The following is a 26812-nucleotide window of genomic DNA, read 5'->3' on the forward strand; positions in this document are numbered from 1 at the left end:
GATTGCTTCTCCTCCGCTGCAGCCGCCGCCGCGGCGCCCGGTCTGACCGACCCGCGCGCCGGCCAATCAGCGCGCGGAGAGCTGGGCGGGCGCCGCCAATCGCGCGCGCGCGGGGCTGGGGCTACTGCCGGGCGGCTCCGGAGGGGAGGCGGGCCGAGCCCGGCGCTGGCTGACCAGGTCTTCGGGGAGCGGCGCTTGGCGGCCGCGCAGCTGATCGCTCCGCTTCCTTATGACGCAGGCCGGGCTCGGCGCGCCGACTGAGCTTTACCCGTGCCCGCGGTGCGGCAGCCGAGCACCGCGCTGGGAGGCGATGGAAAGGGGTACTGACGGGACCGAAAGCCGGGCCTCTGGGCTTGCAGGTGCAGACTGACAGCGGCGAGTCGGCCTGGAGGAAGGCGGAGAAGGTCCATGAGGGGAGGGCGAGGGGAAGCTGGGGCCTTGGCGTCCAGGACTGGGAGGCGGAGGCGGCGAGGACGTGGAGACGAGGGGAATGGACCTTGGATTCCTTTGCTCACTGTGAAGGAGTTTGAGGGTTTCTGCCAGAAGCAATGGCAACCCACTCCATCACTCTTGCCTGGAAAATCCCATGGACGGAGGAGCCTGGAAGGCTGCGGTCCAGGGGGTCGCTCAGAGTCGGACTCGACTGAGCGACTTCACTTTCACTTTTCACTTTCATGCATTGGAGAAGGAAATGGCAACCCACTCCAGTGTTCTTGTCTGGGGAATCCCAGGGACGGAGGAGCCTGGTGGGCTGCCGTCTGTGGGGTCGCACAGAGTCGGACCCGACTGAAGCGACTTAGCAGCAGCAGCAGCAGCCAGAAGCCGAGGAGGGGCTTGGAAGGAGATGGCCATGTGTAGGCCCCTGGCCCCGGCAGGTCAGTGACAGAGGGGAGAAGACTGGCTGGTGAGCCCGGAGCAGAGTTCAAGCCACTTGAACAAAAATTGCCACCATCAAGGATTATGGGAAACTCAGGAGGTCTGGCTGTCAGAGCTGTGGTTTTACAAAGGAGCATTCATTCCTGGGTCTTCTCAGAGGAGAATGGCAGAGTCATAAATGGAGGGAAGGGAGTGCAATGCTGAGGCCCCTAGGACCTGTGATTTGTTGGCAGTGACCTTCTTCAGAGGTGTCTCCCCCAGCTAGCCTCTGGATCTGGTTCCAGCAGGTCTGAAGGTGTGAAATGATGGGAGAGTTGTTGTCAGACCAGTGTTTCTATTAGCAAAGCTAGAAGTGAGGCATGAAGGCTGGACCCATTGGGGAAAATCTCAGAGGTCAGTAGATGGGGTGAGGGGACTTTGGGGACGGGGAAACTTGTGAACTGTAAAGGAGGAACAGTCCTCATAGGGTGGCCAGGGTAAGGGCCAAACTGGAGGGAAGGAGCAGGACTCTGCAGATGGGGAAGCTAAGGAGCACAGAGCAGGTGGCACGGAGGCTGGCAAGCCTGTGACCCAGGGCCAGGCTGGGGGTACCAGGACCTCAGAAGAAGGGTAGTGTAGAGGAAGGGATCCAGGTACAGAGTTCCCCTTAGGCCACCCTGATCTTGGCTACCAGAGTGAGTTTTCTAAAACTAAGTATGGCCCATCCTTGTTTGAAATTGTAGTTGCTGAGTGTTGCCTGCACTGATAAGGGCCCACCTGATAGCCTTCTGCCCACACCCAACCATACTGCTACCTGCTCCGGATGCACAACAGAAAATAGGGAGCAAAAATTGCCACCATCAAGGATTATGGGAAACTAATGAGGTCTGGCGGTTTACAAAGAAGCATTCCTAGGTGCCTCTCAGATTAGGAAGGAGCACCCATTCTCAGATACACTGCAGTCCTGACTTTGCAGCAATCACCCCATGCAAAGTGAGTTCCAAAAATCATTGTACACATATTCACCCCATCAGAGGAGAGAATGTCATGTAGAGTTTTCTGAAAGGATTCTGTTTTCTGGCTTATGACATACAGTGAACATTTATGGACACCGCTGAAGTGACAGGATAAGGATCAGGGAGCTGGTCTATGCTTGGAAGAGTGTACAGAATTCCAATGGAGGCTAACAAATGAGAAGATCCTGCCACAAGTGTGTTGAGAACTGTAGGGATGGGGGAGAGGGGAACATATGGGCATGACTGACAGCTGATCTAGCCTGCCAGGTGGGGAAAAGCAGTTGAGGAAGGCCTCCTGGATAAGAGGAAACCCCAGCTGAGGATGGAAAGCCAGCAGGAATGTGCTGGGCCAGTGCTTTAGGCATACAGAGCATTCAGACCCAGTGGTTCTGAAGTGAAGACCTGCACGCTGTGTTCAGGGAACCACACATCACCTATTCATGTTGGAGATGGAGAAGGGATACTGGAAAGTTTTGATGACTTTTAGGTGGGTGGACTGGCACAGGTGACTGGAGGCCCATAGGCTGGCTTCAGCTCACAGAATGCCTTGTTTAACCCTGAGAGTTTTCCTATGTTTCTATGTTTTTTAGTTACCAACATTTAAAAATTGGGAGCTTTCACCTTGAAAACTCTCGAATTGTTGGTTTCACTGTCTGGCAGAGTCAAAGCTCTGGCAACGTGAGGCTCATATTCCCATAGTTTCAGCTGGGACTGAGTGGCAGCTGCCCCATTAGGTGAGACCCCCTAGTTCACCACAGTCTTAACTCCCTATTACCCACACCTGCCTGCAACCTCACTCACCCCTTACCTCCTGGGCCTTGGGGCATCACAGGGTGGAGACCTGGCTATGGAGGTAATGGGCAGCTGTTGTGGAGTATTAAAGGAAGTGAGCAATGTGATGGGATGTTTGTTTTGAAAGATCGTTAAGGCACATGAAGTTTCAGGGATGAGGGACTCAAGATCACGAGACCAATTAAAGAGCTATTGCTACAGCCCTTGTAAGAGAAGATGACAGCTGGCCTGGGGCCGAGGCAGCAGATGTCAAGGGGAAGGAACTGATTTTAAAACTGTTTCAAAACTTTAAGAAAATGCAAATTAATTTACAACCCACTATCAGTACACACCCCGCTACACACCCCAATAGGATGGCTGTATTAGAAAAGACAATAGCGAGTGTTGGCAATGATGTGGAACTCTCATACATTGCTGGTGGAAAAGCAAACTGGTTTATCCACTTTGGAAAACAATTTGATAGTTTCTGATAACATTAAACATATACCTGTCATATCGCCCAGCAATCCCATCACTGGATATATACCCAAGAGAAATAAAAGCATGTTCACATAAAAAATGTTCATAGCAGCTTTATTCAAAACAGTCAAAAACTAGGAACAACCCATGTGTCCATAATTCAGTGAATGGAAAGGGACTGTGGAATATCCGTGCAGTAGGATATTGCCTGACAGCTGGCCTGATGGCAAGTGCACAACAAGATAAAGTACTAAAAACAGTAAGTGAAAGAAACCAAACATAAGACCACATATGATTCCATATATATGACAACCTGGGAAAAGCAAAGTCATATTAGTGGTTGCCAGAGGTCAAGGTAGAGGGTGGGGGGAGATAATCACCAGGAGCCGCAAGTGAATTTTTTGGGATGATCAGTTCACCTCAGTTCAGTTGCTCAGTCATGTCTAACTCTTTGTGACCCCATGGACTGCAGCACGCCAGGTGCTGTCCATCACCAACTCCCAGAGCCTGCTAAAACTCATGTCCATCGAGTCAGTGATGCCATCCAACCATCTCATCCTCTGTCATCTCCTTATCCTCCTGCCCTCAGTCTTTCCCAGCATCAGGGTCTTTTCCAGTGAGTCAGTTCTTTGCATCAGTTGGCCAAAGTATTGGAGCTTCAGCCTCAGCATCAGTCCTTCCAATGAATATTCAGGACTGTTTTCCTTTAGGATGGACTGGTTTGATCTTGCAATCCACGGGACTCTCAAGAGTCTTCTTCAACACCAAGTTCAAAAGCATCAATTCTCCCACAGTCAGCTTTCTTTTGGGGTATTTCTGTTGGGTGTACTCTATTTGTATCTTAATTATGGTGGCCCTCATGACTATGACATGGGTTCAGTCCCTGGTCGAGAAGATCCCCTGGAGAAGGGAATGGCAACCCACACAGTAGTCTTGCCTGGAGAATCCCACGGACAGAGGAGCCTCGTGGGCTACAGTCCATGGCGTTGCACGGAGTCGGACATGACTGAAGCGACGTAGCACGCAGGCGTATGACTGTATATGTATCAAAACTCAGAACTGTACACCTCAGAAAAGATGACTTAATGTGTGTAAATTATACAAAGCAAACAATGTAAAGGAAAAAAAAACCTTAAAGAGGTGGAATTGTTGGGTCTTGGAGATAGGCTGCAGGGGTGAGAGAGGAGTAGTCAGAGAGGAAACCTGGCTTGGTTTTTGACTGGGGACTCCTGCCCTTGGCCTGCTCATGAAGAGGCCCTTCAGAATCTGTTTCTGGCTGCCCTTCCCTGCCCTGGATGCTGCAGACACTGCCCACTTCCCCGTCCCACGTGGGCCTCTTCGCCTGGGTTCCGGTCAGGCTCTCCACTTCAGTTATGGTCCTTTGGGCAAGGGATTAGCTTATCTGAGCCTCGGTTCCATGTGGAGTGGGCTTTCAGCCTCTCCCCACATGGCCTGCTCTCCCTCCCCTCCCCTCAGCCCTCCTCTGTCTTCTCCCCAGCCCTTACCAGGACCAGAGATGTGCCAGAGGGTTCAAGTCAGTACTGTTTCAGTTGTGTTATAGAAAGCCACACTGCATTTAAACCAGTGGGAACAATGCGGGGAGTTTCCTGCACTATAGCACCTGAGGGATTGCAGGGGTAAAGCTGGTCTCAGTATTGCAGGCTTGAGAGCCAGGGTGAGGCCTTGGCAGCCAGAGGAAGGCTTTCTGTCCCATCCCATTCCTCTGTGTCTGCTTCCTTCTTCCCATGTCACCTTCTGCTCTCCCACCACCCAAGGGGGATGGCCCTCTGTCTCAAATCAAGTTTGAAAGCCCCCGTAGGAGGACTGTGATAGCTTGCCCTTCAGGGCTCCCACCCCTGTGCTGGTCAGTCAGTCTCATATGAGGACTTGGAAAGAGAGAGGGTAGAAAACAGTTGGGAAAGGCAGAAGTCTGGATTTTACTCTCCAGTGATAAGAAACAGGGTGTCTGCGCTGGGGGCATAGCTGAAAGTATGGGAGCTGTATGAGAATGGGGAACCCATGGCCCCATGACTGAATGCAGCGATCCTCAGCCCTCCTCCTCAGGTGTTTCCCAGAGTACCAGTTGCTGGACCCTTGCTCAAAGGCAAGGGACTAGAAAACTTTTCTGCAAGTCTGACCAACCCTGAAGCCTAAAGGAAAGGCCTGACCCTCCATCTGCCCACAAGTCCCCTACTACATTGACCAGCAGTGAATCTCGGCATCAAAATAAGTGCCACTGTGTGCCCAGGACTGTTCAGCCTACCTTGAATCTGACCGAATAGTCCCAGGTCACATGGCAAAGAAAACTTAGATCAAACAGAAAAACAGGCTACATAGAGAAGGAAATTCCAACAGAAAAATAAATAAATCTTTGCAGGCTTCAGAGGATATGAAAAAATATTGCATCCTTGAAACAAGCTGCTAAGTCGCTTCAGTCGTGTCTGACTCTGTTTGACCCCATAGACAGCAGCCCACCGGGCTCTCCCGTCCCTGGGATTCTCCAGGCAAGAACACTGGAGTGGGTTGCCATTTCCTTCTCCAATGCATGAAAGTGAAAAGTGAAAGTGAAGTCGCTCAGTCGTGTCTGACTCTTAGCGACCCCATGGACTGCAGCCTTCCAGGCTCCTCCATCCACAGGATTTTTCCAGGCAAGAGTACTGGAGTGGGGTGCCATTGCCTTCTCCGTGCCTTGAAACAAGAACCACCATTAAAAACAATTCAGCACACAAACTATGTCTGTGCCCTCAGCTGAGCTGGCCTAGAAGTGATGGCATCCTAGGAGGAGCACACCCAGAGCCTAGGTCTTGTTTCTAATGCCATTCTCAGATAAAGGAAACCAGGGGTCCTTAGAGCAACAGCTGATTCTAGGGCAGGGGCTGGGAGTATCCAAGATGAGCCTAGAGCAGGCTGTAGGCGAGAAAGGAAGTGCTTCCGAAGCACATCCACAAACAAGGGGGCGTGCCACAGGAGCCAACTGAAGGAGCTCCCAGTAGCCATCGCTGGAAAATTTGAACAACCAAATAAAAGTAACCTAGTTCTAGGTTGTAACTCAAAATATAAAAGTAAATATCCATGAGTTTCATAGTAATAGAAATAGATGATTTAACAACAAAAAAGTAGGGAAGAACAGACAAATCTGTACTGAATTCCAAATAATTTATATAGGTACATCCCTCCTATGGAGGTGAAGCATAACTCACTTACTCTTTAAGTGTGGGGTAGGCATTGTGGCTTCCTTCTAAAGAGTTCAGTATGGAAAGTGGATTCCCCAGAAAGCCCTGGGGAATAGAGAATCTGACAAATAAAACCTCAGTCAGGTGACCATGTTTAACATAACAGTGATAAGACGTGTTGATAGTATGTACCCTTGATATGAAATGATGAGAATGGCATTTTACTTCTGGGGTCTTCCTCTCCAAAACACAGAGCACCAGTCTAACCATGAGGATAGCATCAGACAAATCCAAGTGTAAGGCATTCTACAAAATACCCACCAATAGTCCTCAAAACTGTCAAAGTAATCGCAAACAAGGGAAGTCTGAGGAACTCATAGCCAAAAGGAGACATGTGATGTCCCTGAATAGGAAAAGGGAATTAGAGATAAATTATGGACATATGAATGAATTATGGGCTTTAGTTAAACATATCAGAGCTAAAAAAAAAAAAAAGAGCTCTTGGAAATTAAATTATTTGGAAGAAATGAAAAATCTTGGTAATAGGTTGGGAGAGAAAGCTGAAGAAACCTCCCAATTAGCAGCACAAAAAGAGAAGATGAATAATAGAAAGGATAAGAAATTACAGGTCATTCTAGTAGCTTGACCTCTGTAGTCAAAGGCTCCACCCCTGAGATATATGCTCCAGCAGCTTCACCTCTGAATAACAGAAAGGCTAGAGAAGCAAAATGAAGTCTACAAAAAAGTAACTCAAGAAAACATCCAGACCTGACAGTTATGAGTAACCAGAATGAAAACACTAAATGAAAAGAGATCCAAGGCACCTTGTTGTGTTATTTGAGAACATAGGGAACAAAACGAAGGAAATAAGGAGGTCACTGACAAAGGCATACCAGAGTGACTTGGACTCCTCAGCTACAATACTGAGACCAAGATAAGGGATCACTGCCTTTATGATTCTGGAAGAAACATTTTTATCTGACGTAGAATTCTATAATTAGCTAAACCTTCAATCAAGTATGAGTAATAAAGTCATTTCTAGACATGCTAGGCCTCAAAACATTTACCTCCCAGCATTTTCACTCAAGAAGGATGTGTTCCACCAGAACAAAAAAGGAAATTCAAAAGAAGACTATAAGAGACAGGAAGCAAGAGGGATGAGTGATGAGGCGGGACTTCCTGGAAGAGGGTGAAAGGTGACCCCAGAGTGACAGATCTGCCGCTGATGGGGAGGGCAGCTGAACCACATGGACTGTCATCAGCAACACCCCCATTTCCATCAGGTCACTTTCTTTACTTGAGGACAGAATGCTCAGGAGAACTGGCCCAGATTCTCATCAGTACTCGTCTTGACCATGTGTAATGAGGGTCTCTCCTCTTAGGCTCTGCTGAGGACACACATATCACTCACAGAGGTTTTCTGCTTTCCCCCAAGAGCAGGAAGTAGACCACGGCGGGCTCAGAAATCGAAGAGACAGAGCAGCTCACTCCCACTGACCAGGCTTCTGTGGCATGTCCAACACCTGGCTGACACCAAACTCACTCATGGTTTTGCTTGCAAGTTCCCCCAGAAAGGGCCTTGTCACCTCCCGGAGAAGCGGAAGTCAGACCACGACCCAAGCCCGCTCTGCTCACCTCCTCTGGGAGCCTCTGCCCAGTGTGGGCACTGCTGCTCTCTCCCTGCATGGCTGCTGTGTGCTTGTCCTGTGATTTCAAGACTAGGTGGTAGTTTTGTTTGAGTATTATTGTGTGAATGTGATACACAGAACTATAAAGAAAAGCAAGGGATCAATTAGTATGGACGTGAGGGTGGTCATCACCTCAGGAGTGAAGGATGAAATACATTTTTCTGGTTGTTGTTCAGATAAAAATGTTCTGGCCAGTTTGTAGTCTCCTAACCTCAAAAGTTGTACTGGTCATTGTTTGGTCAGGACAGAAACCAGAGCAGGCATTTCCAGCAGAACTTACACCCTTATTTATTTGTAAGAAGAGGAGACAGAAGGTCTGAGAATGCCATCAGGGCCCCTGGGTTCCTGCCAGCTCTCAGAAGTGGGATCCTGGAGGAGCCCCAGGAGCCTCTGTTGGTGGCCAGCACAGCATGGAGCACTGAGTGATGGGTGAGCTTTAGGGAGCACCACCACAGTGGGTGTATTGGTGCTAAGGGCCACAACAGGACCCCTCATCTACTTCTGTCAGAGCAGAAATAAGTGATACGAATTTCTCAATGAATAATACAATTTCTAAACTTTCAAATCTCCCAGGAGTGCTTCTCACTGGTGGAATTCAGCTTGAAATGTAGTTCCCAGGTTTCCAACCCCCGATATTCAGGGGAGAGCTAGAAGGGGAAGGAAAAGTCACTGGATAGCCCACAGGTACCCAGAACTAAGGTCTGCTGGTACTCTAGAGCCCCACATGTCAGTCAGTTGCCGTGAAGACACCATTCGCACTGTCTGGGATAGCGCTTTCATAGGGAGCCAAATTCCAACTCCAGAACTGGCCCTCTGGCTTTCTATCTTCCTGCCTGATTCTATTAATAAATTTGGTGACTTTATAGGATCATTGGGGAAAAAAGTACAAATCTGAGTTTCACCTCTGTGTGCTGTGTGTAGGCTCTGGGCAGCCATCTCAAGCAGCATCTCGTGGCCCAACCTCCTCCAACATCTGTTGAGTGGCTTCTCATTCCAGAGTTCCAAACCTCCTGCATTTTGTTCCACTCTTAACACAGTCCTCATCTTCCAGAAGAACACAGATCATGGGTATGGGGACGATGCCAGTGGCTACCAAGAACCAGGGCTGCCCCCACGAGCTACTGCTCACTTTGTTTTGAGGAGCCCTCAAAAAACATGTGCACAAAAAGAACAAGTTAGCAAAAATCACACACGCACACACAATTTCACTGTTATTTATTGTCTTAAAAATTGCATAGTACTTTGATTGTGCATGCTTTTAAATAGAGGGCAAGGTAGCCCACTTGAAACTATTCTCTTGCGTGGTATTTTTCAGGCTGTTTTCACTATGGGCAGGAGCAGGGACCAAAATGCTGCCTGGGCTTAAAAAGAACCATGATGAGATGAAAGAGAAGTTGGAGAGTCGGAGAGATTAAGATGAGAAGCCACTGTTGAAAGGAACTGAGATCTGATAGAACCTACGGAGGCATAGGAAGATGGTGGGAGGGGGCTTCCCCGAGGTCAGAGGACAGGACTCAGTAGCAGTCAAGAGAGGATGGGAAAGGAGAAAGGAGCCCAGAGGGGCAATGCCTGGCACTCAAATCTGAGATGTACATTCCCTGCCAGGGGACTGGCGCACTGGGTAGCCTGAGGGCACCGTTGGCTACAGAAAGCCACATACTAGAAAAATAACTTAAAAGCTATACAACTGTCATTATAAATACTTTGTCTTTAACTAGTGTTGGTTAAAAAAGGTTCACAGTTACTCTGAAGAGAGCTGTATTTCTATTGCACGGTATTGGAAGAGTCTGCTCAGATCCCCATGTGTAAACAATGGTTCCCTTCTCCTCTGGCGACTTCAGGACACAGAGAAAACACTACCTGCTGTAAGCAAAGCACTTGGGTACAAGGCACATCAAAGCTGTCAAGCTCTATCGGGATCTACTGAGAACACGCCGAATGCCAGCTTTTCTTCCCACTTGGTTTCACTGGGACAGGTCTTGAAGGTGGTAGTGGTCTCCTCTTGGTTCTCATTCCACAGTTACAGACTTGGCCAGATTTCTGGGGAAGTCAACCTAAAACGACAGAAGGTAGCTGCTCAGACCCACGGGTCTCAGCCACACACTGTGCTGTAAAGCCAGCTCTCAGAGTACTTTACAATAGGAAGATGAATATTCCTGGGCACCTCCAACCATGAGCTAGCTCCTTGAGACCTGCATTTTGGAAGGGATTTCTTATTCTAGAAACAATTATGTTTATTCAGTAAATGTTAATGGTGCACCTGATATGTGTCATGCAGTGTTAACACTATTAAAAGGATATGATTCATGCTATTAAAAACAGCTAGCTCAACTTGTACTGTTAAAAATTCACTTTTCTTAGAAGTAGACACACTAAAATATTGGTTAAAGGTGGGGCTTGGGAAGGAAATGTGACTGAGGATGGTTGATAAAGTGGGCTTCAACTTTATCTACAGGGTCTTATTTTGTTTACAATAACATTAAAGAAGAGAAGAAACAGATATAACAAAACATTAGGGGTTGTCAATGATGGATGATGGATGTACCATCAGATGTTTGTTATATTGTTTTTGGTGTTGATATGTATTTTTTAAAGCTCCTCAAAATAAAATTGCAATAAAACTTCTATCTGCACACACACTTTCTGGTGAGATCATAAATTTGTTCTTTTCTGGAACAGAAATTGAAATAGGAATCCCAAAATGTTGAATGATTTGCTAGACTGAGGATAAACCTTCTAATACGGGAGGAAGATATATATATGCACAAAGATAATTCACTGCAATTGTTATTTATGCAGATATTCCAAAAGATTAGAAACCGTTTAAACAACAGAAGACTGGTTAAGTCATTGTTAAAATCTATAAGACTATGGTGGAATATTGTGCAACGATCAAATGCTGCTTACAAGTTCAAGATCTGAGAACTTGTATTGTATACACTTGTAATGTATTAAAAAGAAAGTTGTGAAATTTCATCCTTGATATTATCTCAAAAAATCTTAAATAATTTACAGGCACAAGGAAAAGACCAAACTAAAATATTAAATTTGCTCACCAAATTGCCTCTTATGGTTTTATATGGTCTTTACACATCTTGCAGTTCCTGTCGTTTTCAGGGGGTATAAGTTACTTTAAAAAATTAATTTAAATGAAAATATTTCCCTTATGAATATTTATACCCAATAAGTATTTAAGAACCAAATGGAACTCTGGGATTATGTCTCTCCCCTTTGCTGGCTGAGGTGCAATTTTTAGACCTACGTCATATCCTCGGAGTACAGCCAGGTGGAAGGAGAGGAGCTGCAGTGGAATCACACTCAGGATGCCCTGCAGGCAGTCTACGGTGTGGGGCAGCTCGATCGTCTTATATGCAAACTTGGAGCTTTCAGTGTCGTCCTTGGAGCACAGTATAATCGGGCGACCCTAAGAGAGAAAAGTGATCGCAAGAGGCCGGTCATCTCTGAAAGGAGCAATCTGTCACACACAGCAGAGTTTCTAAGATCAACATATTGCAATAATGATATTGTGATCTTTTGTCTTTGCTGGAGTTATAGGTCAGGTGATGTATCTGATTTGTGTACAGGTCAAAGAGTCTGGAGGCTTTTGTTAAAAAGGTTCCTATGCTTCTGTCGTTGCGGGGGTGGGGCACCCTCCTGCTGCATTAATTCAGCACCCGTTTATTGAGTGGCTTCAGTGTGCCTTGCAAAGAGCAGGAGTTCTTACCCCTTACTCTGGGGGCTCATAGTCAAGTGGTAGGAAAACAAAAATGTCAAAAAGCAAACCAATAATTAGTAGTGAATTTCAGATAAATGTCACCAAGGCAGTAAAACCCCGTTACATGATTGGGAGACAGTGAGAAGTTTCGAGAAGTTCTCTGAAAAGGAGGCATTTGTATTGAGACCTGAATGATGAGAGGCCAACTGCTTGAAGAAAGGTGGGAAGACTGTTCGGGGCAGAGGAAGCAGCCTGTGTTTTCCAAGTTCTAGCAGATTACTGAAACTGGGGGTGGGCGGCGGTTTCAGTAATGGAAACTCCTGAATTTGGATCCAGTTGGTCAGAAATGTGGGTCGGCTGGGAAGCCGAAAGACTGCAGTTGGTGGCTGACGTGAGGGTGGTCTTGTGGAGGACACAGCACTTCACCTGTGAAATCTAACTCTGGGTGGCCAATACCAGAACTTCCCCCACGGATCTCCAACAGACCTCCTTTGATCTCATGTCTCAGGTCCAGGACCCCTCCGGGTCATCTGGATCACTGGGCCTCACCTAGGAGCTTCTGTGGGCATGGCTGTAGGCTGGCCAGTCCCTTTCTGAATGTGCACCACACACGAGGGACCCCAGAAGTATGTGCTCACACCTGCTCACCAGCAGGAACGAACACTCATTGCTGGTGCTAGCCATCAGTGGGTGAGGTGGGCATGAGTGGAAGAGAACAGGAGAGAAGTGACCCAGCCTGCCGGAGGGCCCTCACCTGGCGGGCTGTGACCTGCTGCAGGGCGTTCTGGCATTTGGCAAAGCAAGGATCCTTCATGATGACCATGATGACAGGCATCTGCTTGTCAATCAGCGCCAGGGGGCCGTGCTTCAACTCTCCAGCCAGGATGCCTTCTGAGTGCATGTAGGTTATCTCTTTAATTTTCTGGGGAAACATGAGGCTGAATCAGTGTCATGCTGCTAATGGGAGCAGATCATCCAGTGGGGAGAAAGGGAAGCCAGGGAAAGGGTGATCCAGGAAGCAGGGAGCTGAGGCCCGCAAGGCAGATGGACACACTGGAGTGGCCAGTGGCACTTAGGGTAGCCAGTGAGGCCAAGCCCAGGGAAGAGGGTTACCTGCTGTCTAGCGCACGCACAAAGCCCAGCACACAGCTTGTGTCCTCAGTCGAGCTCTGGGGCACAGCCACCCTGCCCCCACCGTGATGGGCAAGTCAGTATCAATCTAGCTTGTCCCCATTCCTTCTGAGCCAGCCTCATGGTTTCCCTAACAGTCACAGTTTGTAATGATGGCATTGTATTCTACACCTTCATTTAATTATCTGATTAACTGATCCCTCAATTCTGGATGATTAATAACTTCTAAGTGTTGCCCCAACTTAACTATCAAGCAAAATGACACACACTGGGGTGTTAATGGAGTTTTCCCCCTATGTTTAGAGAGATCCATTTCTTTTTTTCAGTTACCATTAAACCCGTGTCATTGAACTAGTGAGAGTTTTGAAGAAAATATTTCTAAACTCCCCTAGAACTGCTTGGGTCAGGGAAACATTGCCAGAAGTGCGGCTCCACTCTGGATGCTGTAGACGGCGGAAGTCCTGTACCCAAGTGACCACAGAGGGGCCACGGCTTGTGCCAGCAGCAGTGCAAAAGCTTCTCTCTCTCCTCCAGGACTAACTTGGAGACATAGTTGAATATGCATCTTTCACCAGCACCCTCAGGAGCTGCAGCTGAGCACCCCACACTAGACAGCACAGGCATGGCTGTGCTGGGTACCCTTTTGGTACCCCACCCGAGCATTGAGACTACTGCTCCAGAGAAGCTGTGTGCGTGGCCCCTCACAGGTGCCAGAGTCTGCACTGGAAGGATGTGGGAGCTGAAGCTTCCTGCAGTCTGGCAACTCATGGCTTGCACCTCACCCCCACGCCCTGCCTCCTGTAATACTCTGTTTCCCACTGGTGGCATCATTCTTCCAAATGGGGGTGGTGGGGAGTGTAGGCAGTTGCTCCCACAGGCAGAGGAGGGGAGTCTAGCTGAGTTATAGATGCTGCCGCACTGCTGACACTGTCTCCCATTTACCTTGCTTGATCATCTGATCCATAAACAGCAAGTGGATAGTGAGTAAGGCAAGCTCTAGGCTCGGGTCTCTGTACATCTCTTTGTGCCCTCTTAGTAGCCCTGTGGTCCTGGTATCTTGTCCCTACTCCATCAGCTTTCTCTCAAGCCACATCTTTATTGCTGCAGTGGGCAAAACAGCTAGACATTGATATAAAAAATGCAGGGCTTTCTAAGCTTATCTTCTGCAGGATCTCACCTCACCTCAGAAGATTGAGGAGTAACAGGGGAAACTGTGTAGAGACTTTACCCTGCAGTTCTGGTGTGCCCAAATCCTCCCACACAGACTTCTTGTGGTAATAGAAAAAAGCAAAAAAAAATTTTTTTAACTGAGTTTGAATTTTAGGTTGATTACTTCTACTATGTAATCTTGAGCAAGGTGAATTTTTTGGAGGCTCAATTTCCTCCTGGGTCAAACGTGAACAATAACTGCCAGTCTCTCAGAAGATGCTCCTGAATGGGCTATCCCAGATAGCGCCTGGTGCAGGCGAACACCCCAGGGCTCTCTCTGCAGGAGACTAGGTGCCTGCATCTCCATGTCAGCAGGGCTAGAACACTGGGTCAGGGAGCGACGCCCTCCCCTCCCCAGCCCAATGCCCTGCCCTCCTTCCTGTGGGTTTCCTGGGGTGTCTCCCCCTCACTCAGGGGCCGGTGGAGGAGGGGGTTGGGCAGAGGGTGCTCACCAGGGCTCCTTCCAGGCAAGTGGCATAGTTGTAGCCTCGCCCCATGACCAGAAGTGACCTCTGTGTGTAGAGCTCCAGGGCCAGGTCATGGATCTTCTCATCCAGGGACAGCACCTCCTTGATCAGCTCTAAGTCAGGCACACAGCAGAGAGGGGAGAGCCAGTCACACCAAGTATAAAGCAAGATTCACAAAGAAAAGTCACGGTGTATAAGACAAGCCTTCCGAACTCACATCGCTTACACACTTGTCTCCCTTGCATTAGTTTAAAAGAATTTTAAATGCAGATTATGGGAAACAGCTTGTGTAATCGGCTAGGATTTTATTGAGACGGTGGTTTGTATTCGTGCTCCCATTTTCCTGAACACAGGAGGTAAGCTGCTGCTGCTGCTGCTAATAAGTCGCTTCAGTCGTGTCTGACTCTGTGCGACCCCATAGACGGCAGCCCACCGGGCTCTCCCGTCCCTGGGATTCTCCAGGCAAGAACACTGGAGTGGGTTGCCATTTCCTTCTCCAATACATGAAAGTGCAAAGTGAAAGTGAAGTTGCTCAGTCATGTCTGACTCTTAGCGACCCCATGGACTGCAGCCTACCAGGCTCCTCCGTCCATGGGATTTTCCAGGCAAAAGTACTGGAGTGGGGTGCCATTGCCTTCTCCAACAGGAGGTAAGCAGGAAGTGTTATTTCTAGCTCCATTTTACAGGCAAGGCAGCAGAGGATCAGTGAGGCTAAACCTCCAGCTGGCCAGCCAGACCTGACACTCCAGATTAATACCCCTCATCTGGTCGTGTGCTATGTCTGGAGAAAAAGCCTGTGTGAGATGGACCAGCACTTCTCAAACTCTTTGGTCTCAGGATTCCTTTATAATCTTAAAATTTATTGGGAATTTCTAAGAGCCTTTATTTTTGTGGGTTTTATCTATCAATATTTACCAGATTAGAAACTGAGGAAATTAGTTATTCACTCATTTAAAAATAACGATTTAAGCATGAAATAAAAAAAAACAACAACAGTGAGGAGTGGCGCTGCTTCACATTTCTGCAAATCCTTAATGCCTGACTTTTTCATAGAAGACAGATTCTCTTATCTGTTTCCTCATTCAATCCATTGCAATATATTTTTTGGTTGAAGAAAATCTGGCCTCACAGATTTGTAGCTGGAGAAAAAAAGAGTATTTAAATAACTTTTTCAAATAATTGTGAATGTCTTTGATATTACACCAAACTTAAGAAGTGACAATTTCTTAAAAGGGAGATCATATCAATCAAAATTTCCTACTTTGTCAACTTAAAATGTATTAGTCTGTTGTGTACTTACGTAAATGGATTTTTTTACATGTGCATAATTTTGTAACACTGCATTGGCCATTTGCAAAATAGTGGTTCATTGGGTTATTCAAATCTTCCAAAAATGGACACATTCATTATAAAATATTTTTTTAAAAAAAATTAGCCTTGTTAAAATCACTGTGAGCTTATCAGAGATGTTTTTGAGTATTGGGAGGTCATCACACTCGAGCTGACAGCTACAAGTTTTCCAGATCCTGTTTTGGTTGAAAGCTCAAAGGTTATCATTGGCAATGGATACTATCATCAGCTTTTCTTGAAGTCTGGGGCTAACTCGGTTCACTTTTGACAAAATGTCTGCCAAGTACCAAGTCAGCTTGCTACTCAATCAACCACAGGGTGCTTTTCTCTGGAACAACCATCAGACTTCAGGGTGCAGCAGACGCACTTGCTGCATACCTCCCATTTGTCACATAGACTATTAAAAAGTGTTACAATTTAGTAAGATTAATGCATTTTGCCACATAATCAAAGATACCCCTAAGTGGAGTTGTTGCATTTTGGTCATGAGAACATTGTGCTGCCTCGGCCCTGAAGACTGCTGAGTGCCAGTGGCAGCCACCAGCGCCCCTGCAGATGTCCACACAGTGAGGAAGGCAAAGCATCCTCTTTGTCATAAAAACCGCATTACTACAAAAATAGTTTTCACTGACAGGGTCTTCTATGCCCCCCAAGATCTTTGGGTCACATCTTGATAAATGCCCACTTACCAGAAGAGAGTCCTGTTCTTGCAGGATTGTTACCTGGCTTAAAGTTAAAATGCTTTTCTTGTTAATAAAAGAAAATTTTTTATTTCTTGTTAATAAAAGAAAATTTTTAGCATGTTGTCTTGGTCCGATTGAGACCCTGAGAGCTAGCATGGTTACACAGTGGTTTTCCCTCACTGCCTTCTCTTTGCCCTTTGTTCCAGAAGAAAGTCTGGTAAGACTGGGAATGGCTCCACCCAGAAGAGCCTTGGGGCCATTCACTCCTTGTGTGTTTCCTGAGCAACTACTGATTGTCTGCCCTGGCTGGACACCTGGAAACCAGCAGTGAATCTGATAGACAGGGTTGGTGCTTGCTAAGTTGACATGGCTGGGGAAGACAGGTCAATACACAGGAGAACAGGTAATTTCAAATCATGGCATGTGATATAAAGAAAAGAAATGGGCTCCTGTATTATAGAGAGCTAAGCAGGGGACTGGGCTTCCCTGGTGGCTCAGTGGTAAAGAATCTGCCTGCAATGCAGGAGACCTGGTTTGATTGCTGGGTTCAGAAAATCCCCTGGAGAAGGGCATGGCAACCCACTCCAGTACTCCTGCCTGAAGAATTCCATGCACCAAGGAGCCTGATAAGATACAATCCATGGGGTTGCACAGAGTTTGACACGACTGACTGACAAAGCAGCAGCAGCAGCAAGCAAGGATTAAGGCCCCTATTAGGGTTGCCAAGGAGGGTCTCAGGAGGTGATTTCTGAACTAAGACTTGGGTGACGGGAGCTGCTTGTCATATGAAGAGCTGGAGGAAGAGGGTTTTGGTAGAAGAAAGAGCCAGGACAAATGTCTTCCGGTGAAAAGCGCTCGGCATTGCTGAAGGTCAGAAAGTTGGTGAGGGAGGCCCGGGAGGGGAAGGGAGCTGGGAAGGGTCAGAGGCACAGGGGCCCAGCGTGCAGGGCTCCACGGCCTGAGGACAAGTGTGGACTGGAATCTTGGCCCAGTGGGGGGCTGCTACAGGAGTTTAGCAGTAAGGAGAAGTTTTGAGGAGAAGGGGATGATTAACAGTATCATTTATGGAGAGAGTCAGGCAAAGGAGCAGCCAGGAACAGTCTACAGGATTTGACAATGAGCAGGTGAGCTCTGGAACATACCGGGTAGAGATTTCAGGCCATGGATGATCTCTCGCCTTCTGTTTTGCAGTGAAATGCGGTCTTCAGACATCATCAAACCAAACATCACCAAGGAGATGAACTGACTGGTGTACGCCTGAGGACAGAACAGCAGCGCTAGAGGAACTGGGGCCATGTGCATGTGGTGACCACTCAAGACGAGACAGAGCCCGGGGCTCCCCTCCAGGGAGGGGACCTCCCACCCAGCAGAGGCCCTCCTGCGGGTGCCCACGTGGCTCCTACCTTGGTGCTGGCCACGCCGATCTCCGGCCCTGCGTTGATGTGGACACCGCAGTCCGTCTCGCGGGAGATGGAGCTGCCCACGGTGTTGGTGACGCCCACGGTCAGAGCTCGGCGATCCTTGCAGTAGCGCAGTGCCAGGAGGGTGTCTGCAGTCTCCCCTGCCACACAGGTCCTTCTTTTCAGTTCATAGCTGTGCGGCCCTGCCAGCCTTAACCTCCACCCCTGACTCGTTTACTTCTGGCTCTTAGGCAGAAACTGGTGCCCAGACATAGTTTGTGTGTGCTTAGAAAGGAAAATGTGTGCTCAACATTTTTTTTCAAGTTGATTCTCTCTCTCTCTTTTTTTAATGTAAGAAGTTCTTTATTTAAGGTTTGCTAATGCCAGAGACACAATTAGCACTTAGATCTCGAAAAAAGGAGAATTCTTTAGTCTTAAAAGTAAATAGGAAAATAAAACATTCATGGGGATTTGGATTCAAAGTTTGAAATTAATTTATCACTTTTCCTTTTACTGTTTAGTGTGAAGTGCATGTTCTAGGGATGTTAAAACCTTTCTCATGAAAATTGGTAAATTATTCAACTGGATGGGGCCTTCATATGGGGACCGCAACCACAGAGGCATATAGGAAAAACTTGAACGCTTGGGTGTTTAGTAATGCAGTTAATGTGCTTCACTGTGACCATTTCTGTAATTTGAAGATGAAAGCTGATTCGTAAGTGGAACTTATTAAAAGTTTATTAAAAGGAATTTATTAAAAGTTTATGTGTGATTCAATGGTAAACAGAACATTTAAATTCCATAATTGAGGTTTTCATGAAAATATGTGAAACAAGTTTTTCTAAAAATGGCTTAAGACTCTCTTGTCCCTGGTCTTCTCTAATTTTTCTTGAATCGTAAGACAGAGTGGTTTATACTTACTCTTCTGTTATCTCACTTCCCATTTCCTATTTAACCCACTCTGTCTGGCCTTGTGCCCTGGTGGATTCTCAGATTCAAGATTTCGCTACTATTTATGTGACAAGTAGTTTCTCATCCACTGTCCCACTGAATTCTCATGACAACTCCTCCCCAATGGGGAGGCATCACCTCCATTTCCCCTTTAGGATGAGGTGTTCAGAGATGGAGGAAATCAATGCCTGACTTGCTCAAGGCCAGTTAGCTGTGGGTGATGGAGTAGGCCTGGCTCGGGTCTGGCTCCCAGTATTCTTTTTTGGACTCTAAAGGACCTCATTCAGAGTGGGCTGAAATTTAATATTTAAAAAGCAAGAATGCTCCTAAATGGTGCTTCTCAAACAGATCTTGTTTTAAAGGAAAACATTTCTTGTAGCCTCCAAGTGTGGACTCAAATTATTTTTATTGAAAAAACAAATTTAAATAGGTTCATGAATAAACCAGCAAGAAGTCCCTGTTGGTAAGTCCTAAAGAACTCAAGTGAAATCAGACATGATGCATAAGATAAAATCAAACATTCAGTGTCCACACAGCCACCACTCTTGGCTCTGCTGCCCTAACTTTGTTCCAGTGCTGCCTGGTGCAACTGCGGCCCACTTCTCCTCTCCTGTTTCCACTCAGACTTGCATCTAGCACAATGGGCCACATGGCCCTTTCTCAGCACCAGTGGGGGCCAGGGCTGGGAGCTGGGGACAGATCTATATTCATCAGTACCCCCATTTTTGATAGTTTAAAAAATTTTACTGTAAAGAGCTAAAGAAAATGAAACTTTAAACTCCTTCTATGAAGTCACTCATAAGGTACCACTGCATTCTTTCCACATTAAATGCACCTCCATTCTTTGGTTCTTGGCTCCCACCAATTCACGAAACATTTTTAGGTTCTGACCGAATTATAAACCCAAAGGTAAGTGGCAACTGAAGTTAGAGGGCAGCACCTGGGAACGAGGTGGTCAGCTAGATAGTGGGTATGTCAGTGTTAGTTTTTCTTAGCTTGTCACTGAAATGGAAATGCTATTAAAAATTCATGCTGAAAACAGCATATGACGATATTAGGGCATTCTGTTAATGCTGCAGTTGTGATAATGACACTGGTGTTATATTTTTTCTTGTATCATTTATAGATACATTTTGAAATATTTATGGATAAAATAACATGTTTGATATTGACTTTTAAATAACCCAATGAAAGGGAGGGGTTAAAGTGGCTATGATAATACAAAATGGGTGAGCTATTTCATAACATAACTGCTTAGCCCAGGCACTTCCTCATGTGAGTCTCTCTTCTATAAAGGTTTAGAATTCTGCATAGTTAAGTGTTATAAGAATTCTCCCAGAGCTCATGCATATGAGTTCCAAGCACATGGCTGTGGATCACCTTCTTGACCCTCTGTCCTGCCTTGAGCTGGAGCAAAAGCTTCAGAACGTTAGGAAGGCACCCAGGCAGGGTTTCCTGAGCTGGGAGAGGGTAGTCTGGACTCTCTACATGTCAACAGTGTCTCTCTATGCCTCCTACTGCTGGATTGTTGGTGCCCAAAGAGTTCTGGAAGGTACGATCAATCAGTAGCATGAAACTTTCCTCTAATTTAAACCCAGCACACATTTATAAGCACCTCAGTGAGGGGGCCCTTGAGTCCTGGACTTGGAATGTCAGGAAAAGGAAAAACTTTGCTGCATAGCCCTCCTCATAAAATGGGACAGCAGTTGATGGCTCTGAGGGTTAAATGACTCTGTGCCTCAGAGCACGTGGCACACAGTCTGTGTGCAGAGAACTTCACTGGACGGACGAGGCGGGGAGCTGTGCAGTGCCTCACCGAGAGGACAGAGCCCTGAGGTGAGCTAAGGAAAACCTACAACCCTTACCTGACTGGCTTATGAAAAAGCAAACGTCATCCCTGAACACAGGTGTGTTCCTGTCCAGAAAATCACTAGCAAGTTCAACCATCACGGGGAGCTCGGTCAGTTCCTCCAAAACTTGCCGTGTCTGAAGCCAACAAAAAGGGAACTAAAGTCAGTTACAGACTCTGCGGGGACAAAGACAGCTGAGCTTCTAAGATACCGCTGCATACAGGTGGGCAGGGACATTCAGGCATTCACAGGCCCAACTGCAGGAGAAAGGGCTCCATGCCAGTTCTCATACTGGCTCATGGCAGCAAGTTTGGAAGGCCAAACACAGGACAGAATCTAAGACTCATCTTGCCCTAGCCGACACTGCCTCCCAGGCACTATGGAGGGTCCAGCCTGTCGCACTTACTGCCACAGCGGCGTGGTAGCTGGTCCCACAGCCAATCACAATGAGCCGTCGGCATCGTCTGATCTCCTTCAAGTGGTCTTTCAAGCCACCCAGGAGCACTGCAGGACACAGGCAGGGCATTAATGCTGACACGACACAGGGACCACGCGTAGGCCTAGGGCTCGGATGAGGGATTACCTGTGTTGGTCTCAAAATTCACTCGACCTCTCATGGTATTGAAAACTGATTCTGGCTGTTCAAATATCTCCTTTTGCATAAATGCACTGAAGTTGCCTGGTCAAACAAACATCAACAAGATGAGTCAATTTTAATTTTGTTACACTACCATTGCTTAGCTTTTAATCAAGAAGAAAAGTTGTTACGCAGTCACAGGGACATGTATAAAGGCCACTACAGATTACGAAGGGTATCTCCAGGTATTGTCCCATCTAAGACTCATGGTGACGAGTCAGGTCAGGTATGATTACAGACTTCAATGTGCATATCATACCCTGCAGCTTGAGGGAGGGAGGGATGTAAGCAACAAGTGTGTGGCTGGCCTTCCTGGGCCATGCTCCTTTTAGCAAGGCCACAAGAAAGTACAATGCTTTACTTCCTACTACCCCTCTACTTCGGAAGGCGCGCATGAAGCAAGTCCAAGGAAATAGGCCGCTTTTCAAAACCAAATACACTCCTAACTTCTGTATTGAAACAAAAAACAAAAAACAAAAAAACCTTTTGAGCCACATATTCCCAGGGCTCTGATCTGAATGAAACCAGATACTACCCCAGACCTCCTGACAGGTGTTATGTCTGATGCCTGTCAACAGGTATGCAGACAGGCTGGGAGGCCCTCTGAGACCCACAGATGCATGATGTCCAGCACTGCAGTGTCCTTGAATGCTGCCTTGGCAGAGGACTTCTAGAAAGAGGGACATGAAGCAAACAGAGCAAGTGAGGAGAGGCGGGGGCCGCTGCAGATACAGATCAGGGACGGGCTCTCTGAGGGAGTGACGTTTCAGGGGAAATGATCCACAGAAGCCGGTCCTGTGAGAAGCTGAGTGCCACCCCCCCACAAGTAAGCAAGCATTCGACTTGTCTGAGTAACGGTGAGGAGGGCAGGATGGGTGGACAGAGGCACAGTGAGAAAGGGGTGCAGGAGGTGGTGCCTGGCTGGGTGTGGGTGGTTGTGGGCTGTTGCTGGGAGTGTGAGCAGTGGCAAGCCGTCGGAGGGCTTTATGCAGCAGGGTAAGAGGGTATGAATGGCGCTCTTAAAAGTTTACCCCGGTGGCCCTGTGGAGAAGAGTGTGCAGGGAGACCAGTGTGGGTGCAGGAAGACGGGCTCCCCTGGCAAGGAGAGAGTAGTCCACAGCCTCCTGTTACTGCAGGCCTGTAGGAATGCGTCCTAGAGAGTTCTAAAGGGAGGTAGTTGACAGACTGGGGTCAGATCAAGCAGGAAGACCTTGTGCCTGGACACAATCAGAAGTTCCCTTTGGTGAGACACCCCACAATCCCTGAGCTGCATGAACCACAGACCACCTGCAGCCCCACCCCAGTGCTTAGGGCAGGCAGGAAGGCTGTGGTGCCCACCCTGGACAGGGAAGACAGTCTCCCCCACATAATACATGCCCCTGAGGTTGCTGCACTGGGACTCTCAAAAGACACTTGCCTTTCATGATTTGCTGCAATTCCATCTGCAAGGTCTGGATGGCTCGAGATGGGTCATCACTAGCCAAACGCTTGACCCGGTGAATAGAGAGTTTCCCATCAGCCACTGCGGCAATGTCATCATCCTCAAGGAAGATGACCCGGTTGGTGTGCTCTATGATAGCACTGGAGCAAAGAAAAAGCGGGTGTCAGAGACAGGGCCCACCCTTGACAGTTACTCACTGCGTCTCAACTGTGGGTCCATATGGGTAGCACTGAATAGCACTTTACAATATGCCGTATTTACACTAATTCATACCTCCCACCCCTCCATCCCCCAGAATTACTTTGAAGCCAGCCCCAGACATCAAATCATCTGTAAACCTTTTGGCTTATAGCTCTAAAAGATAAGAATTATTTTGTAACCTTACTCAAATACCATTATCACGTCTAAGAGTAATAGTTATTCCTCCATGTCATCAAATATCCAGTATGTTCAAATTTCCCCAATAATCTCATAGATGTCTTTTTATAATTGTTTTCTTCAAATCAGGATCCAAACAACGTTAACTTTGGAGAATGTTCAAGAACTAACACATTATTCTGAATCATAAAGGGAAAGGATGAACATTTATCTTGCCTTTCCAAATGATCTGTCTTTCAGAATAACCACATTTGAAGAAGGCAAGTTTCTCTTTATAGGAGGGAAATACAGCTAATAAAAAGGAATGACAGAATTATAATAATCAACCTATGAACTTATAATTGTCAATAGCCTAATCAAGGTCTATCAGTGGCTACTGACACAAAGAGATGAGAAGCTGAGAGCTGCTTTATAATGGATGAAAGAGGCCGGTGATACGGATTTTAACAGTACTACAAAAAGACAATGAAACTTAGTGCCTCCTGATGGACGTACACACTACCTATTCAATAGTCCTGCCAAAAAAAAATCAAACCTGATGATCAAGCTTCTAGATACCTGTAAACTCCTGTTTGCAGGAAATACAGAAGAACATGGAGGAGGCACGCCAGAAAATCCATTTAGTGGGAAACTCATTCGGACAAATGACTTCTCTTATACACACATAGACATGCATGCAAGCAAAGGGGAGGGGAACTTAAAGGAAACTATAAGATCTATCCATTAATGAAATGTGCAGTCATCGTGTTTATTTTTAAATTAACTTTCGCTGTGTGGAAAGTAATAATGATTTTTCCCTTGAGATGGTAAATGAAAAAGAAAACAGTACAGGTGGTACACAGATATGGCAAAAGCCATGAAGGTGGGCTTTCCTGGTGGTTCAGACAGTAAAGAATTCGCCTGCAAATGCAGGAGATCCCTGGGTCAGGAAGATCCCCTGGAGAAGGGAATGGCTACCCACTCCAGTATTCCTGCCTGGAGAATTCCATGGACAGTCTAGCCTGGTAGGCGATAGTCCATGGGGTTGCAAAGAGTTAGACGTGACTGAACGACTAACACTTAACACTATGAACGTCGTACTTGAAGGACCATGAGAGAAAAAAACGCTCATTCCACCAAGGGCTACACCAATATGTACGCTGTGCAGAAAAATGAGCACGTAAAACTGCTGATGCAAAGGTAAAAAGAGGAAACAATCCAGTTTATGGCTCTAAGAGAGGCAGCTCCAGATCCTAGCAAAGAAAGACAGAGTAGGACGGAGAGCCCTGGCACTAGAAAAGGTATTTTAAACAATGTATGTTCTTTGAATAAAAAGCAGAAAACACAGTCAACAAGAGGAAGATGTAAAAACGGCCTGATTCAGTCTCCAATAAAGAAATACTGCTTCCACCGTACTTTCCTTCAGACAGGGCTTACTACGTGTGTTAGATTTACGTGTGCATGTAACCTGCATGTTTAAATATAATCATTGTTTTAGTTTACAGAATGGATGGGGAGTCATCAAGAGTATAGGCCCAGGGGTTAGACCTGAGGTGGAGTCCTCCTCCCTGTCTCTCACCAGCCTGTGGCCGTGGACAGCACAGACATGACCCCTCTAAGCCCGTCTTGGGCTCCTCAACTTCAAAATGGAAGGTGACCTCTGTGCCCTCTCCAGCCGCCTGCTGTGATGCCTGCACGGGAGAGTCTTGGCGAAGCCCTCCGGACAGTGTCCAGCTCTCACTGTTGTCACGGGAGCGCCCAGCATGCCTTCATATACGAGAGGGTCGCCTCCGCCACTCCTGTTTTCCAATATGTACTTTTTCATCTATACACAGTACACTGTAGAATCACTTTTTTAAGTTCCAAAAAACTTACACAAACAAAAGAATGTCAAAGATTTAATGACAGCATTGAATTTACAGATTAATTTAAGAAGAGTCAATTTCTTTAAAAATAATTTTGAATTATTAAATTAACTGTAAACCGATTAATGTCTTCATAATAATATTAAGCCTTCCTACCAAGGAATGTGATAATCTCTCCCTTTATTCAAATCTCTTCTTCTTTCTCATGGTAAGCTTTTGCAGTCTTTTCCAAACAGGTTCTGAATTATTTTTATTTAAATTTATTTTAGGGCTGCCCTAGTAGCTCAGCTGGTAAAGAATCTGCTTGCAATGCAGGAGACCCCAGTTCAATTCCTGGGTCAGGAATATTCTTGGGCTTTCCTGGTGGTTCAGACAGTAAAGAATCCACCTGCAATGTGGGAGAGCTGGGTTCAATCCCCGGGTTTGGAAGATCTCCTGGAAAAGGGAACAGCTACCCACTCCAGTATTCTGGCCTGGAGAGTTCCATGGACTCTATAGTCCATGGAGTTGCAAAGAGTCGGACATGACTTTCCTACCAAGGAGTGTGGAATCTCTCCCTGTATTCAGATCTCTTCTTGTTTCTCATAGTAAACTTTTGCAGTTTTCTCCAAACAGGTTCTGAATTATTTTTATTTAAATTTATTTTAAGGGATTACAACTTTTTTTTTCAGCCATGGTAAATAGATTACTTTTTTTCATTCAACAAAGGTTTGCTGAGAGCCAGCCGTACCAGTCACTTATGGAGACGTGAGTAGGGGACAGGCTGGATGTAGTCCCCTACCACCCATCTCACTGAGCTGACAGCAAAGTGGCTACTGCTCTTTATACTCTGAAGAGCCATGAATATTACTTCTGACAGCCTTTCAGGTGGATTTTATATAATCATATAAAAGTATATAATCATATTGCCTATAAATAATTGCTTAATCTTTCACATACTTATGGCTTTTTTTTTTTTAGAAACATCTACCATACTTCACTGAATATAAGGTAATATTGATCTTAAGATTGTGATTATTTCATGCACTTCTAAAAAATTAAAACTATAGCAAATTATAATTGTAAGATGCTACTCATAGATACTGGGCTTTCCTTGTGGCTCAGCTGGTAAAGAATCTGCCTGCAACGCGGGAGACCTGGGTTCAATTCCTGGGTAGGGAAGATCCCCTGAAGGAGGGAAAGGCTACCCACCCCAGTATTCTGGCCTGGAGAATTCCATGGGTATAGTCCATGGGGTCGCAAAGAGTTGGACACGACTGAGCGACTTTCACTTTCACTCATGGATACTAAAATCTATAAAATAACTATATATCTTAGAACCATTGAAATATTAGTTTCTTATTGAAATGGTGCACTAAGAAACACAGTCTGGGAGCCGCTGCCCTTCCCTAATCAGCATTAAGTACAATGCTGGCTGTGAGCTGAAATAGGCCTGGCAGCCTGGGCTGCAAGCTCCTGCTACTTCATGCTTCCCAGGAGGCCTCACCTGGTGTCTTCCTTGCTCCACATTGAGGCCCTACCAGAGGGTGGTGGGAAAAAAAGGCATAATAAAGACTTGGATCAAGGAGGCAGCAGTGGTGGTGTTTATGATGGTTTTCTAGGGCTTCCCTGGTAGCTCAGCTGGTAAAGAATCTGCCTGCAATGCAGGAGACCCAGTTCGATTTCTGGGTTGGGAAGATCCCCTGGAGGAGGGCATGGGACCCACTCCAGTGTTCTTGCCTGGAGCATCCTCATGGACAGGGAAGCCTGGTGGGCTGCAGTCCATGGACTTGC

At 46.6% G+C, this 26812-nt stretch overlaps 1 protein-coding gene across 1 annotated transcript in view; it reads right to left on the minus strand.

Moving 5' to 3' along the window:
* The window catches only part of GFPT2 (glutamine-fructose-6-phosphate transaminase 2), a 44407-nt gene continuing 26774 nt past the window's right edge, over positions 9180–26812 (minus strand). Inside the window, exons 10-19 of the mRNA XM_018051624.1 lie at positions 22794–22957; positions 21323–21418; positions 21146–21243; positions 20755–20875; positions 17942–18099; positions 17681–17795; positions 14491–14618; positions 12453–12620; positions 11246–11407; positions 9180–10037 (exon numbers count right to left, since the gene is read on the minus strand). Of these exons, the coding sequence (XP_017907113.1) occupies positions 9993–10037; positions 11246–11407; positions 12453–12620; positions 14491–14618; positions 17681–17795; positions 17942–18099; positions 20755–20875; positions 21146–21243; positions 21323–21418; positions 22794–22957 (1255 nt within the window). The 3' untranslated portion in view covers positions 9180–9992. The remainder of the gene's footprint in view (positions 10038–11245; positions 11408–12452; positions 12621–14490; positions 14619–17680; positions 17796–17941; positions 18100–20754; positions 20876–21145; positions 21244–21322; positions 21419–22793; positions 22958–26812) is intronic.

Source organism: Capra hircus, chromosome 7 (assembly GCF_001704415.2).
Source record: "Capra hircus breed San Clemente chromosome 7, ASM170441v1, whole genome shotgun sequence".
Classification (NCBI taxonomy): domain Eukaryota; kingdom Metazoa; phylum Chordata; class Mammalia; order Artiodactyla; family Bovidae; genus Capra; species Capra hircus.